Source organism: Taurulus bubalis, assembly GCF_910589615.1.
Source record: "Taurulus bubalis genome assembly, chromosome: 14".
Taxonomy (NCBI): Eukaryota; Metazoa; Chordata; class Actinopteri; order Perciformes; family Cottidae; genus Taurulus; species Taurulus bubalis.
The window spans coordinates 13,052,339-13,067,302 of NC_136602.1; the positions used below are offsets into that span (position 1 = coordinate 13,052,339).

At 41.1% G+C, this 14,964-nt stretch overlaps 1 protein-coding gene across 1 annotated transcript in view; it reads right to left on the reverse strand.

The window, feature by feature from the left end:
• Positions 1 to 1,435: 1,435 nt before the first annotated feature.
• LOC306746389 (zinc finger matrin-type protein 4) overlaps positions 1,436 to 14,964 on the reverse strand; it is a 42,319-nt gene continuing 28,790 nt past the window's right edge. The window contains exons 6-7 of the mRNA XM_079229300.1: positions 10,272 to 10,368; positions 1,436 to 1,501 (exon numbers count right to left, since the gene is read on the reverse strand). Of these exons, the coding sequence (XP_079085426.1) occupies positions 1,480 to 1,501; positions 10,272 to 10,368 (119 nt within the window). The 3' untranslated portion in view covers positions 1,436 to 1,479. The remainder of the gene's footprint in view (positions 1,502 to 10,271; positions 10,369 to 14,964) is intronic.

The following is a 14,964-nucleotide window of genomic DNA, read 5'->3' on the forward strand; positions in this document are numbered from 1 at the left end:
GTTTAGTCCTCTCCTCAGCTTATAGAGTAATGCTGCTCAGTGCCAGCACAGGAAAGTGGAGCATGTCATCTGTTTGCTCATCCTATGATGCTACAAACCATTGTTGAAACTCACTTTACAGACACTCCAAAGACACACAGATCAGGGGTGTCAGAACAGTAGTGGCTGGTCTAATTTATAGGTATCAAAAGTTTTTTTTGGAGAATGAATTCAATGTTGAAAAGGTGACCTCTTTGCTCAGGTGCAAGCATGTGCAGTAATGCAGACGAAGTTATCACTAAAGAAGCAGCGCTATTGCCAAAACGCGCAAGCAATAGGTTTAAAAAAGGCAAGTGAATGCAACGTTTTACATTTTGCATGCATTGAATTGCATCCCAGTTGTATTGCACATTGGCTGCTACATTGTTTGGGAGTGCTTTTTCTTCTTCTTTTCTCTGTCTATAGAATAAAAAAAACATATCTACATGTCGCCCAACTCAACAGAGAAGATCATTTTTGTCACCTCCTAAATGCATCTGACATCATTATTCAGTGCTGTGGGAATGTTTTTAACGATAGATGATTCATAAAGTTGCAGAGACCCTCACCTCAGAGCAAGAGTTTAAAAGTCTTTGTGCTGCTTTTCTTTTCTCCGCAGCCTTCTGTACTGTAACCATGCCACATCTCAAGCTTTTGATTATATGGAATACATGACAGGATAGGTTTCAAAATGACACATCCACCAGTTGAAAAAAGAAAAGTGATACCAACCAACTGCATTTTAACACAAGATTCAAACCAAAAGTACTTTTTTAAAGTTGGAAGTTCATGCAATCTGTAATGGCTGAGGTCGTTGGGAGTTTTTTTGTCCTTGGATTTAAAGGTCTGGGCCTGAGTATGTCTCAAGTGGTCTGAAAGTGATCCATTCATGTGCCACTATCACTGCATATGAAAACCATGTCGAAACACAAGATGTGGATCACTGTCAGAGCACTTGGAGAATGGCTAGTAACAAAGTTATTATTACTGCTGCTTCTTGACTATCATTATAATGATTTATTACCCATCTGGGCAAGATACTGACATCAGTTCAGTTTTCAGATTGTGGTTCACACTGGAGTTATATGGCAATATGCAGCCGCTTTGTCCGGCTGTTGAGAACTCATATCACTTAACACTTAGGTGCTTAATAAATCTCAGAGATATATTTGTAGATCAAAGATAGAAATAAACACACTCACAATGACCCACACATGCATACTACAGATGCGTGCATGGGTGCCCATGACACACACACACACACACACACACACACACACACACACACACACACACACACACACACACACACACACACACACACACACACACACACACACTGACGTTACTCTGCAATACTTTCTCATACTCTTCGGTTTTCTGACACAAGTCCTTTTCTTCTGAAGTTGTTTATTCCAACAATCCTCTTATCTTCTTTCCAGTGTGGCCTGTCTCTGTGGCTTACTGCTGGTGTTGCTTCAGGCTGAAAACAAAACACAGGAAATAATTTGTTAGTCTTGTTTTGCCTCTGACACAAGCAGATCCAACAAGACAAGGCTCTTTAACCACAGGGAGCATCATGCCCACTGGGGGAAAGAAATAATGTATCTGCCATGTTTTGTCCCTAGGAAGTAATCTCATTTACCTGTAAATCTCTCCACATGTGTCGTGATACATTAGCAATGAGGACATCGTCTCATGCCATTCCTAATATAGCAGGACAAAACAGAGGTGTAGCACTGCAGCGCTGCTTTGCTTTATTTCCTCTGCTGCATTGAAACGCTTTTCCTTTTACCGGGAATGACTGCTCTCCTGCAATGTATGTGAGGCATTAACCAATAATCCTGTTCCACAATCTTCTCATAATTACAGCTGTCTATTATGGTTTCTATCTGGCTGCTCCCCAAATTCAAACAAAGGACAAAGATATGAGCATAAACCCTTGTGTTTAAGGTGCAATCATTACTGTGGATTTGGCCTTTATCTTGAGCAGATGATTGTTTTTCATGATGACAGGCGCTGTGGCTGCATTCTGTAGCTTTATCGCCATGAAACAAAGCAACTCCGGAGGCAAAGACGCCACATTTAATTAAAACAAAGAGATAAGTTGGATTGAAGCTCATGCCAAGCAACACCCGTCTAATTGAGTAAGTATTTTTTTGGGAAATTTATTTGGACTGCTCCATAGGACAGGGGGATTTAAAAGCAGTCGAGCTGATCTGCAAAATACAACGGAAACAACAATATTAAGTTATCATTCAGAGTTGTTCTCATTTGTTAAATTGCCTGAATCTTACAACATAAATCCCAACAATAATGAGCATGTAACACTCTTTCATCTTGGCCTACTCCTAACCCTTTTGTCTAATTGTCTTTTTTTTAAACTTTCTTTCATGATGCAGTTTCGAATGTTTTTCTCTTCAGTATGAGCTTAGCCTTGTCTGTTGTTTCCAGAAAATCTGAAACTTTGACTTTGTGAGAATAAGATGTTTGTCTCCTCATGTAGCCATCGGTGTGGTCCTCAAATGAAAACGTGCAAAATAGCACCACAAATTCTGCCATTTCAATCACAGTCCTTGTTAAAATGCCAATCCTTCACTGTGTCCTATTTGGAGCGTTGCCCCACACGCTTACACAGGAGAGAGCACGAGAGGGAGGGATGCACGGGCACCCGAGCTGTCAGCACCTATCCCGGTAATGGCTGTTAAAACAGTGGCCTCTACACCCTGTCTGCTCTGTCAGGACTCATCTAGCACTTTGGACTCTGTGAGGGTTTAGGATGGCGTGACTCTGGTAGCCTGCATTGTTCTCTGTGAGGGGACAGGTAGCAGCGAGGAGGGAGTGAAGGACACCATGAGGGGAGGGGCACAGAGAGGGGTCAAAGAGAGAGAGAACTAGGCAAGGCCATTGAAGAAAGAGGTCAGTTCTGCAGTTGTATCTGAATTATTAATTTATTCTACATACTTTAAATGCGTGTACTATGCATAACATTGGTGTCGGGGGAAGTGTGTGTTACTGTGTACAGACTTTCACATTTGAATGAAGCTGCAACTTACTATTATTATTCTTATAAATTTTTGTATTAATTAATTGTTTAGTCCAGAGATTCCCATCCATTTTGGCTCGTGAACTCTTAAAATTACGACTTGCGATTCTTCAGTCGATGGCTTTAGTGCCAGCACATTAGCTGCATCAGGGAATGATTGATTTTTTTTCTGATTTACATAGATTACATTAGATTACAAAAAAATTAAATGATGGATTAATTTAATTATATGTTCTCCCCTCATGAGCAGTTATTAATCATTTTCTTATCACGTTAAAGGGGGACGAGAAAAAAGAATGTCGAAAGTACGAAAAATACACACCTAAAAAACCTTTTTTAAATCGTCTTGGGAGTGTGCAGATTTAACTTTGGTCCCCCAGTTCCTAGAGCACAAGGTCGAACAGTCGAAGATATTAAAAATACAACAACATAAATCAGAGGCATTCAGAACATTTTTACATTTTCATGATCTTGAGCCAACAAATGTTGGCCATTTTTGCTTGACAAATGACTAAGTAGATGAATAGATCAGTTGACTAATCAATTAATTCCATTATTGTTTCAGACCTTTGTCGCAGGAAGCATTCATAATGCCAGAATAAGGAATCTGTTGCCTTTGGATTCAGCTGTACATTTATCAAGTTGTTCGATAACATACATTTGAACTGGTCTATTGTTATCTGTGTATTATTTGGAAAATGTCCCCATATACTATCGTTTTTAACATGGCACAAAGAATCATGGGACAATTTTGACTGTATCATGAGCATCGGCTGTATAACCAGAACTTTCTTGTATTATGCATGAATAATGATACCTTGCACTGACAGCACGTTGCACATACATCTTCATACACACTTGTGTGGATTGTTAAAATAACAATTTGAATGCAATCTGCGCCTGAGCAAGGAGGGGCAATGTGAGAAATCATAGGAGGAGGGCAGGAAAGGTGACACAGACAAGGACAGTGTGATGCAGGGAAGCAGAAGGTGAGACAGGAGATGGGGTAAAAGAAGTTCAGGCTATGATCTGTGAGTGTTCATAAATTAATCCAATAATCTGTCCCAGGGCCACACACGTGGGATGTGAGATATACGAGGATGAGGGCAGAGAGAGGGTGCATGTGCCTCTGTGTCCAATGGAATGGTTTGTGAGGAGGTGAAGGTCACCTTGGCACGCTGTGTATGCGTGCGTGTGTGTGTGTGTGTGTGTGTGTGTGTGTGTGTGTGTGTGTGTGTGTGTGTGTGTGTGCACACCAGGTAAATGCAGTCCGGCAGTGGCGGTTGCTAAGGGAGCTGAGCTGTGAGTCATGATTCAGGCATGATCCCCTTTACGGCCATCTCACCATGTTGATATCACAGACTGTGATGCTCAGGGCAGTGTGTCTCTGTGTGTAAACAAAAACTGTGTTCATGAGATTTTTTTTGCCTTTGAGGCAGATGAGGACAGCCAAGGGCGTGAGCCTGCATGTATGTGTGTTCAGGTGTGACAGAGCAGGCGTGTGAGAGGAGAGCTGACCTGCAACAGTCCTGAATTAACCTTTGACCTTGCCTCAAGTAGGGAGAGGACACACACGCACACATATACTTTACCATGAAACACATACAACCAGCAAGCCTGCCCTATTAGCAGGTCGATAGCTCAACCATTTGCATTCAGAGCTACTTTACACTCAGCACTGTAATCTCTCACACTCGTGGCTCTCTCCCTCCCTCTTAAATATGCATTAGTTTGGTTTGTAGTTTGTGTGTTATGTGTCCTCTGTGATACTGATGCTGAATAATTACCAGGGTGAGTAGGCTAAATGGATTGTCCCCGACCTCACCATCATGCCCTTGGGGCCTGCGTTAACATCAACATCAACATCACACAAACACACTCACACTCATGCACAAGCACACGCTATACAAATAAAACACACATAAAGGCAGACCAGAGGTCGGAAGTTGTGTAACAAAAAAGCATTCAGAGAGCAAAGGCCTTACAATCCTAGTGAGCGATGTGAACATGAATAATATTATACGGGTAGTTAAAGCCACGCTGTGTCATTGGTCCGAGACACGACCCTGCTGACAGTTCCCATCAAGTAAACTGTGCTTTACTGGTTCCTGTGTTTTCTCTTGTGGACTCCAAGGAACTAATTTGTGTCCTCTCTTGTTTTGTTCTGTTTTTAGAAATATGTGTATGTATACTTGGACAAAAACTTTTCAGGCCTGTAGTCATTGCATAAAAGCCACCATAGCCTTGAGGATATTCTCTGAGCTCTCTGACAATACTGGCTCAGACTACTGGATATCATGAACAGGAACAATGTTGAGTCACCCAGAGAAGGATCTATATAGAACCTAACTGATGAATCAGCATGCCGATAAGCAGCTACTGGCATTGATGTTGGCAGATATATATTGTACCGTTCACACACACACACACACACACACACACACACACACACACACACACACACACACAGACACACACACACACACAGTCACCGCTGGGAGCAGCCTGCCAACATCAGGACATCAGATCTTTACACAGTTGTGGGGCTGAAAACAAATAATTCAACTCCTCTCTGATCGCCTAATGCTCATTCTTCAATTGTCACTTTTCAAACGAGCAATTAGTTTTTTTCCCGAAAAGGAACCAACATGGGGATTTAATATTTATCTATCTGGTTCAATTCTGTCTGCCTCCCACTTGTGTCCCTGTCTGCGTGCCAGCTAAGTGCATTGGCTTAATTGCAACACACTGTAAACTGTGAAAATGTTCTGCCAAGTTTATCTAGTTATATCTCTTCTGTCATCATCCTGTACAGGTCCAATTACAACAGCCAGTCTGTAGTGACTGTGTGGAGTCTTCAGCGTTTCCAATGACCTGCAGCTGACTGTGTGTGAAGCAGATGCACGATACAGATAAGAAGCACTGGCGGATAGATGCATCCAGCTGTTTAAAGAAGAGAGAAATGTGTTGTTATTTTATAACGCTTCATTCCTAATACCAGGGAACGAAGGAGGTATGCACACGGTTAGGCTCCAGTTAAATATTTTATTTCTCTTTTTCACTTTTCAAGGCAACGTTTCACCACAGCGTTGCCATGAAAAGTGAAAAAGAGGAATACACGGTTTATTTGGAGCCTAACTGTGAGCAGTCCTCCTTTGTGCCTTGCAGTGACGTATTTTTGTCTTGCACCTGGTTATCTCTGCCTGGATGTTAAGTACTTGGTCCCTCTTCTGACATTCCTAATGCCAAACATCACACACACGCATACACATATACGCATAAATAGACGTTAATACACATTTTTCATAGATGTTTCTTCGGTGAGAGCTAATCCCCTGCCGCTGTCAGCTGTGCTTTCGTCTCTTCTGGAAAGCTCCTTACACAAGCCAAAGCTCATCCTGAGTGTGAAAGAACACACACACGACTCACAAAAATACACACAGATGCACATACACGCACACACACACTCAGTCAAAGTTAGGGTGGAGGATTTCGCGTCACTTAAGCTAAGCCTTGTCCACCTTGTAAACAACCCATTGATATGAACTCAACAATCTCAATAGCCTTTTTTACATAAGTACTCAGACCCATGTTTCTACATTTACACACATATACACTTAACTGTTAAAAAATGCAAACCACAATTTTTGTGCAGCACAACACTTTATAATAGGACTTGGTAAAGATGATGCGGCCAGAGTGTTCATATATATATATATGTGTGTGTGTGTGTGTGTGTGTGTGTGTGTGTGTGTGTGTGCATGTGCATGTATGTGCATGAGAGTATTTACACTCCCATGCCAGCAGACAGTGTGAAAGGGTCTTTCTTTGCTATCATATCATGCTCACATACTGTGTTGCAGAGGCTCAAATCTAATGCACATTGATGCAGCGCTGGTGAAGGTATGTGAGTGTAGATGAGTAAGAGAGACTTAGCCTGAAGCGGTTTCTAACTCACATTACCTGTCTTGTGTTTCACCTCAGTGACTGGGTGAAGGCAGAGGAAGTGAGGTCGATGCGGTGGAACCTTTGGTCTTGTTCTAATTTTCCCAGAGGATTGATCCAGCGGTGCAACATAGCTGGCAAGACTTATTTCCAGTACCAGTGTAATGTTCACCCTCGCGGACTTAACTGAATTCAGCGTGCGTTCGCAGAATAAGTTTGCGAGGACTGTTGCACTGTAAAATCGCTTGTGCTTTGAGGGCTTTCTCATGGACTTTTTCACACTTTATGCACACTGTAAGTCTGCAATCCTGCAGACACTGCGCAAGAGAATTTAACACAATCCATACATTAAAAATAGAGGCAACTTCGAAATATATTGTATTGCTTTTTTGCTGACAAACTACATTATAAAAATATCCACCTACATTTGAAATGACTCTCGCATCATGAACCACACAAATGCGTTATGTCACAGACAGAACAGATATCACAACTTGAGTTGCTATTTCCAATATACTGGAACAAAATGTCATTATTTTCTTCTTTGGGAGGAAATCAACATGCATGCAGTTGTCTGTTTCCACCTTCTTTCCGAACTTGCCTGTAATATCTACTGCTGTCCTCTTCTTTTGGTAAATAATCATCTTTCTGCTGCTGCGGTGAAATAAGACTGAAGCTCTGCACACTTCTCCACCAAACTTCCCCCACTTCAGAATACTTCCCATAAGCCTTTGTGATAAGGCGGATGAGGGACTTTCTCCACTTCTAACCAGTGACCTATCATTACCTACACTGTAAATCTCCCTGCTACCTGTCTGTCTGTCTGTCTCTCACTGCCCTCTATCCGTCAATGTCCTGTCAATCCGTCCTCTCCATCCGAAGCAGCAAAGCCCTGCAGCAGTCAGCAACACTGGGTTTGGTTCACCTCAATTTACACTCTATATCTGCCTCTTATCTGTCTGGCTCCACTTTTCAGTTCAATTGAAGGAGATTTTGTCTCAGCCACAATTTAGTTGTACCTTCTCCTGCTCTTTCTATCTCTGAGCTTTTTTCATTTGTTTCATTTGTCTCAAACATGACGTGTCTTTCTGTTTTGGATGCATATTGTCTCCCTTGTATCCATCAGTCTTGCTTACTCTCTCCTCGCCCTCTTTTCTGCTTTACGACTGTACAACTGACAGAAGTAGAGAGTTACGAGGCACTTTTCTGGGATTTAGAGCCTCTGTGCAGAGATATTACACATCTCGACAATCAGGCTTTTTAGGAGTTTAGCTGACACCCATATCCAGGCTGACTTAGAGAGTAAGTGAAGAGCTGCATTATCAGTATCCTGCTTTGTTGTGTGGGTTAGTTGGCATGCCTTCTCATTATATTTCTGTAACCTTTAGTCTCATCCAAAAACACAAAACTAGTCTTTCCTCATACTCAACAACATCTCTTTGGGAATACAATGATGCAGTTTATTATGGTCATTTCCAAACTACACCTGACTATGGTGTATCTCTGCTAAAAAAGAACCCATGAGCTTCTGTGTTGTCAAGTTATCTTTAAATCTGTGCTGAAAATGTTTATTGCACTTTTTGGTGTTTTTTTTTATTAAACTACTATTGTGCAAAATAAACAGTTCCAAGTGGCATGATAGAAAACAAAATTGTTTACATGCGTACAGATAAGTAAGATAAATAAGCTTTAACTGAGTATGATCAAATGTTCATAACAATTTTGTTAGTAGGGTTTGTTATTATCAATTTAGATAACACTATTGTGTATCACGATATCTAGATATATTTTCCTAGATGATACAATTCCATTGAAAGATGAAACATTATCATATTGAATTATCAGCCAGCCCTACCTGTCTGTCTATCAATCTCCTCTGGTGTTTCAGCACCCAGGACAGCGTCGCCACAATACATGCTCCCTCTACACACAACAAACCGTGTTATCTGTCTGTAAGAATAACTCATAATAGTTAAGTTTAATGCATAGTTTATTCTTGGGGTAGTGCATGTAGAAATCAAAACAAACAGGAGAATAGGTATAGTATTACTAGTGTCCATCTTTAGCACATACTGCATAGTCTATGTAGCTAACAGAGAATACATGATGATTACCATACAAATATTATATGCATATGCTTTCTTGTGACTAGTGGATAGAAGCATTTGGAATGTAACCGTTGCTAAAAGAAAAAATATCCTATTTATATCCTATTTACTTTATTTTCTTGTCTTGTGCTCCTCACCGCTCTGCCTTTCTCATCCTTGTTATTGCCATTGTTGTTATAAATACACCCACCACTTGCTAACGGTTAACTTGTTTGCAGAAGTTTGATTTGTGCAGTCCAGACAACTTATGCTTTAGGGGGGATAAATACAGACATTACCGCTGATGTGCCGCAACAATACACTTCTATCCTCAAGCAACCTATCGAACAAATACTCCATCCATAACACACTTAATTTCCATTACATTGCTGTAAATACAAAGAGACACTTACATGCACACACACCACACCAGCGCCTATAGCCTTGCTCAAAGACATCTCATGGTAAATGCATGAAATGTAGCTGTTCCATACATATTCCACACATAATCACATTGGCTGTGATTACATTTTCTAAAATCAGTACAAACAAATTACCAAATCTCATTGTGCAACTGTCATACTTTATAATAAACAACCATGTTCCTGTCATGCTGCCTGAGTCTGCTCCACATGCTTGTCTGTGTATTATACATTCATTTAAGCCAAGGAATGCAATCTTTTCTGTTTCACGCATCAGATATTTCAAATGTAGCCCTACACACTCGTTTGTAACACAAACAACATCTAATGATGCCTGGTGGAACTGTCAGTCTCTCAATCGCTTCCTTGTTTCATAGTCCAGCAAACAATGTGGATGAAATGCTAAGGCTAAGATCTGAAAAAACAATGTAGATAAAATACTAAGGCTAATGTCTGGAAAACAAATTGTATAATAATTGTATAATATGAATCCAAAAATAGTAATATGTCTCACTGAGACTGCTCATGTCTTTGTGTGTCTTCATAGCACCAGGGCAATGTGTTGTAGAATGTATACAAAATGAAAGACCTTGAGAGTGAAGTTAAAACTCGTCTACTTTCACACCTCCACACACCTCGGCAATCACTGCACGAGGTGTACGTGATTGTTGGATTGTCTGTTTCAGAAAGTCTCTCTTAGCATTTTGGATGAATGGATGGATATTTAGTCAAGTCATTAGTTGTTGTACTCACTTGTTCTGGTGCTTGGAGCCCTGGAGGTGTGCATGGTACTGCTCGATGGAGTTGAGGACCACACTGCAGACACTGCAAGAGTAACTACTACGCAGCCCTGGAGAGACACACACACGAGCACCGTGGTTACTATGAGTGCACTTTCAACAAGTATGGCTTACAAACATCTATACAAACTGTCGCCATCTTCATCTGGATCACCAACAGCAGAAGCAGTTAGGCTAACATGATCAACAACAACAACAAAAAGACCTGACAAGTCTTATTAGGACATTCCTCAGAGCCACGTCATTTTCCTAATTAGAGTGTATCTGGAAAAAATTGTATTGATTAGAATAATAGTCAGCAGAAAGCCAGTTACATTTTTAGATCCTTAAATTATCTTCTTGTTTTTAGTGCCTTTTGAAACTTTAACAGAGAAGAAGTATTATACTACTCCCTGTAGTAGGTTGTGCACATGTGGAGTACTGTGTATGGCTTTGCATGCATGCACATTTGTATTGTATCAGTGAATACGTGCTTGAGATGGTGCGGCTCAGACACAGATGTGAACTAATTAGAGGGTTAGCAGGTGGTCGAGAAGAACATCCAAAAATAGATGGGTGAGGATGGAGATACTGACAGAGCGGGGTGGGGTGAAGAGACATGAAGAGGGGCAGGAGGAGGCTTAGGTAGAGAGTGAAAAGAGAATTTCCGGAGAAAAATGAGAAAGATGTGTATAAAAAGACATCGGGGAGGAGATTGAGACGTGGTAATGATAATGACTTGTCACACCGCAGCAGTGATATAAAATGCATGCTGGGCTTTAATGATCATAGGAGAAAACATGACCTTTAGATCCTGCCCCTAAAAAAAACATACGTGGAAACTACAGCATGGCAGCACACATCTTCTTTCTTTCATGGGGGCAGAGGAAATGCTCCCTCTGACGACAAAGATAGGCCAATCAGCAACTTTAATTGTCTGTGTATTCTCTGTCAGACTTGCAATGAAGTGCTATTTTTGTTTTCTCACATTTTGCTCACTGCAGAGTTGCCGCTGCAGAACTCAGACCAGAGATGAACAACCTTGAGACCTCATGGTCGTATGACAAAACAGTTAAAAACTAATTGCTTGAAGCCATTTTCCCCTTATCCTGTTTTTTCTTTTTCATTTTTTTATGATGAATGTGTAATTTTTGGGTGACGTGAATGAAATTGGCTGTGATTGCTTGTGTGTGGGTGCCCTTTTCTCTGCTGTCAACACTGTCCTTGAGATGTATGAGTTGTCTGTGTATTCCATCACCTTTTTGACCTTCTATGGTGGTAATTGGGAACGCATGTTGGGAGACAAAGTTGTGTTATAGTTAGGAGTGTTGGGTCGGTCATTTAGACTGGGATAGAGCTGCATAATGTGGCTACTCCTCGTTGTCTGAGTCACTCTGCCTGTTTCAATGGTGATTAAGGACAAACAGTCATTTAGCCTACAAGAAAGTCATGACTGAATTAGTAGCCGGGAGTAAGTCTTGGTTTAAAAGTTGACATTTTGCATCTATTATGAGCTAATAACTAAGTCTGTGTGTGTGTGTGTGTGTGTGAGAGAGAGAGAGAGAGAGAGAGAGAGAGAGAGAACTACACCCTTTTCTGCCAACATTCCGTTGTCTCTGTTCTCTCTTAATGAAGATGCAATTAATTGGAGAGACAATTTAGTAAAAGAAAGGAATGATTCTCTCTCTCGTTAACCTTCCCTTTCTCTTCTTCGTAATTCTATACCGCTGCAAGGATTACACAAAGAGGTCCTTTCTTGTATACACGATTAAGTGTGTGTGTGTGTGTGTGTGTGTGTGTGTGTGTGTGTGTGTGTGTGTCTGTGTGCGCATACACACAAAGGCAGCTTCCTTGCTTTTAGCCTGATTGATGTCACCTCCCCACTGCCTGGCCGAGTAGCACTGATGTACAATATGCTGCAGTTTGTGTGTGTGTGTCAGAAAATGTGCGCATGTGCCAGTCTTTTGAACACACACACACACACACACACACACACACACACACACACACACACACACACACACACACACATGCACAGTGTCTGTGCTTTTGGTTAATAAAGCAGTTCTGGCATTAAGAAAACACTGTGCCCTAATCCATGTTAATTACATGCATGGAAAGTGTGCATGCAAGGAAACTGACAGCATGCAGCACTGGGGTTGTGAATGTGTGTTTTTTTGTGAGCATGAGCAGTATTTGTGAGGGTGTTCTAAGCCTTGTTAATTACACAAGACGATATGCCAGGGAGAGAGAAGAGGGTTGAGCGGAGGCAGTGGGTGTGGAGCTGTTTGTGACTGTCATTTAATGACACCTATGGCATTGCTGGCACCTATATGGAGACGCCTAAATGCTTGTCAAAAAAGCAATGAGCTCATTTTCTAGCACAAGAGCCTTGTTGCTAAGAAATGTAACTTCTTCCTGGTGTTTCTGAGTCTGAACTGTTGTAACAAAGTCTCAGCTCGGGCAACATTAATGACCCATTTAGAGCGTGATGCTCATGGCTCGTTATCAGGATGCACTGCCAAGCTCTAACTACAGCCTTTTTATTTGTGAGTCTCAAGGGTTTACAGGTAGCGGTCAGCGGTTAAAAATCTATTGTTGTGTGAAAATTGCTGGTCGGATGGTTTTAATACATAGAGGCAGCAAATGAGCCTTAAACACACTGCTCGTAACATCAAGTTACATATGGATCATTTCAGTAAAGTTTACTCTATTTTCCGATTCCGACTATGAACCGCGACTGCAACTGAGAATCTCACTATATGGCATTCATCTATAGTTTTATTCATAGTGGAGGCAGGAATAATAGTTTTCAGAGCACTTCCGAGTCTTTGTGCTGTGGTACACCATTAGTTTACCATGCGCTTTGCGAGATTAAAAAGGAACTGGATCCAAAAAGAAGCCCATTGAGATGCAATCAAAACCAACAGTCTGGAGCGAAGGCTTGACGGTACGTCTCACAGGAATATATCACAAATACCATAGCAGAGAGGCGTCGAGCATCGGGTGAGAGTCGGATTCAATCCAAGTGGAATTTTACAAAGCAACAAGCTTTGAAGGACCTAATTAGCTTAGCAGCAAATGTGACAGTAATTGGAAAGACCATCAGTTTTAGAAAAAAAAAGTATTGTAAACAAAATAAAATGTCCAGATTTCTCTACAGTTTTCAGGCTGACGCTACACCTCATTAGTTTGTGCTGTTTGTCCTCTGTCTCATCTTCACCAATTGATCATTCTTTAAAGCTGGTTATAGATGTGTCAACACGTTTCATGCCAATATAAAGCCTACATTTTTAGAACTGATATCAAACTTTTCAATACCATAGTTTGGGAAATATAAACATGCTTTACCTAAATAGGTCAACTGCTAATTTAATCATCGTTAAAGCAGTAAATACCCATTTGTGTTGCCACATAGGGGCCACATATACGTTTAAAATGATGATATGGAGAACATATTGGCAACCAGTTCCTTATTTACACATGCAGATGACACAATGTATCAATAGCTCTCATTTGTTTCTGCTCCACTTCTTATTCACCAGCATTACTAACTATGTCAGTCTGCTAATTGGTAGTGAGTAGGTAGCATTCAGCGGGTTTAAATAGCAGCAACACTGATGAGAGCTGTGAGAGTCAAGCAAGACACTGACAATACAGGCTGTTAAACAATGAGCTGAAAATGATAAAATGCTGCGTAGACTTGAGATGAACTGCAGAGTCGGGTCACCCCACTTACACATATTCATTCCAACCATAGTTAACATAAAGATATTGGTTAGTTTAGAGTCTTTAAATACTTTTGTCTACAGTTAGTAACGTTTTTTATATAGGAAACATCTGATCAGAGAATAAGTAAACAAGCCGAATAATTAGATGCCATTTTTTAATACTGGACACTTTTCAATACTTGATGTTAAGGACACATTTCGGTAAGTACACCAAAAGGAATTGCACTTTGATACCCAGGCTCAGTTCATATGTGGGATCTACAATGCCGACAGTATATTGTTTGTATAAAAGCTTGATTTGCTTGTGCTACTGGGTCACATCGAGTGTTGTCTCATGGGAACAACGCAGGTCAGCTCTGTCTCCCAACTCAGGCACACTCATCAATTACACACAATTTTTTAGCTTTAGTACTTCACCCCCTCTCAGGCACTCTCTCACACACGCACACACATACACACATAGGCAGACAGACACTCCAGTCCTAGACGCTTATCTCACTGCTTCTAATTAACTACTCAGCCTCCAGGGAGAAGAGACAATGCACTGGTTCTGTCTTGAGGGATTTCTACCCCTGTCGTGATTTATGTAAAAACACAGCCGAGTCAGCTCCATCCCTCGTCAGTATCCACCCCCACTGCAACTCCCTCGTCCACCTCTGTAATCCATCTCCAAGGGTTTTGTCTGGCACCTAGTTGTGAAAAATAACGACGATCTCGTCCTCCCCTGTGCCCTGTCTGCGCAATTACACCCGAATCCAATAGTAATAAAAAGTGTTGATATAAATGTCATGGGGATTTTGTGATATGTCGTGAGAGTGTGACGACGAGAGCAGGAAATAGAGGGAGAGAGAAAGAGAGAATATGCAAGTAAAGGTCAGTATCATCAATAGGACACAACCAGACAATATGCGGGGCAGATTCTGTAGTGATAGTTTG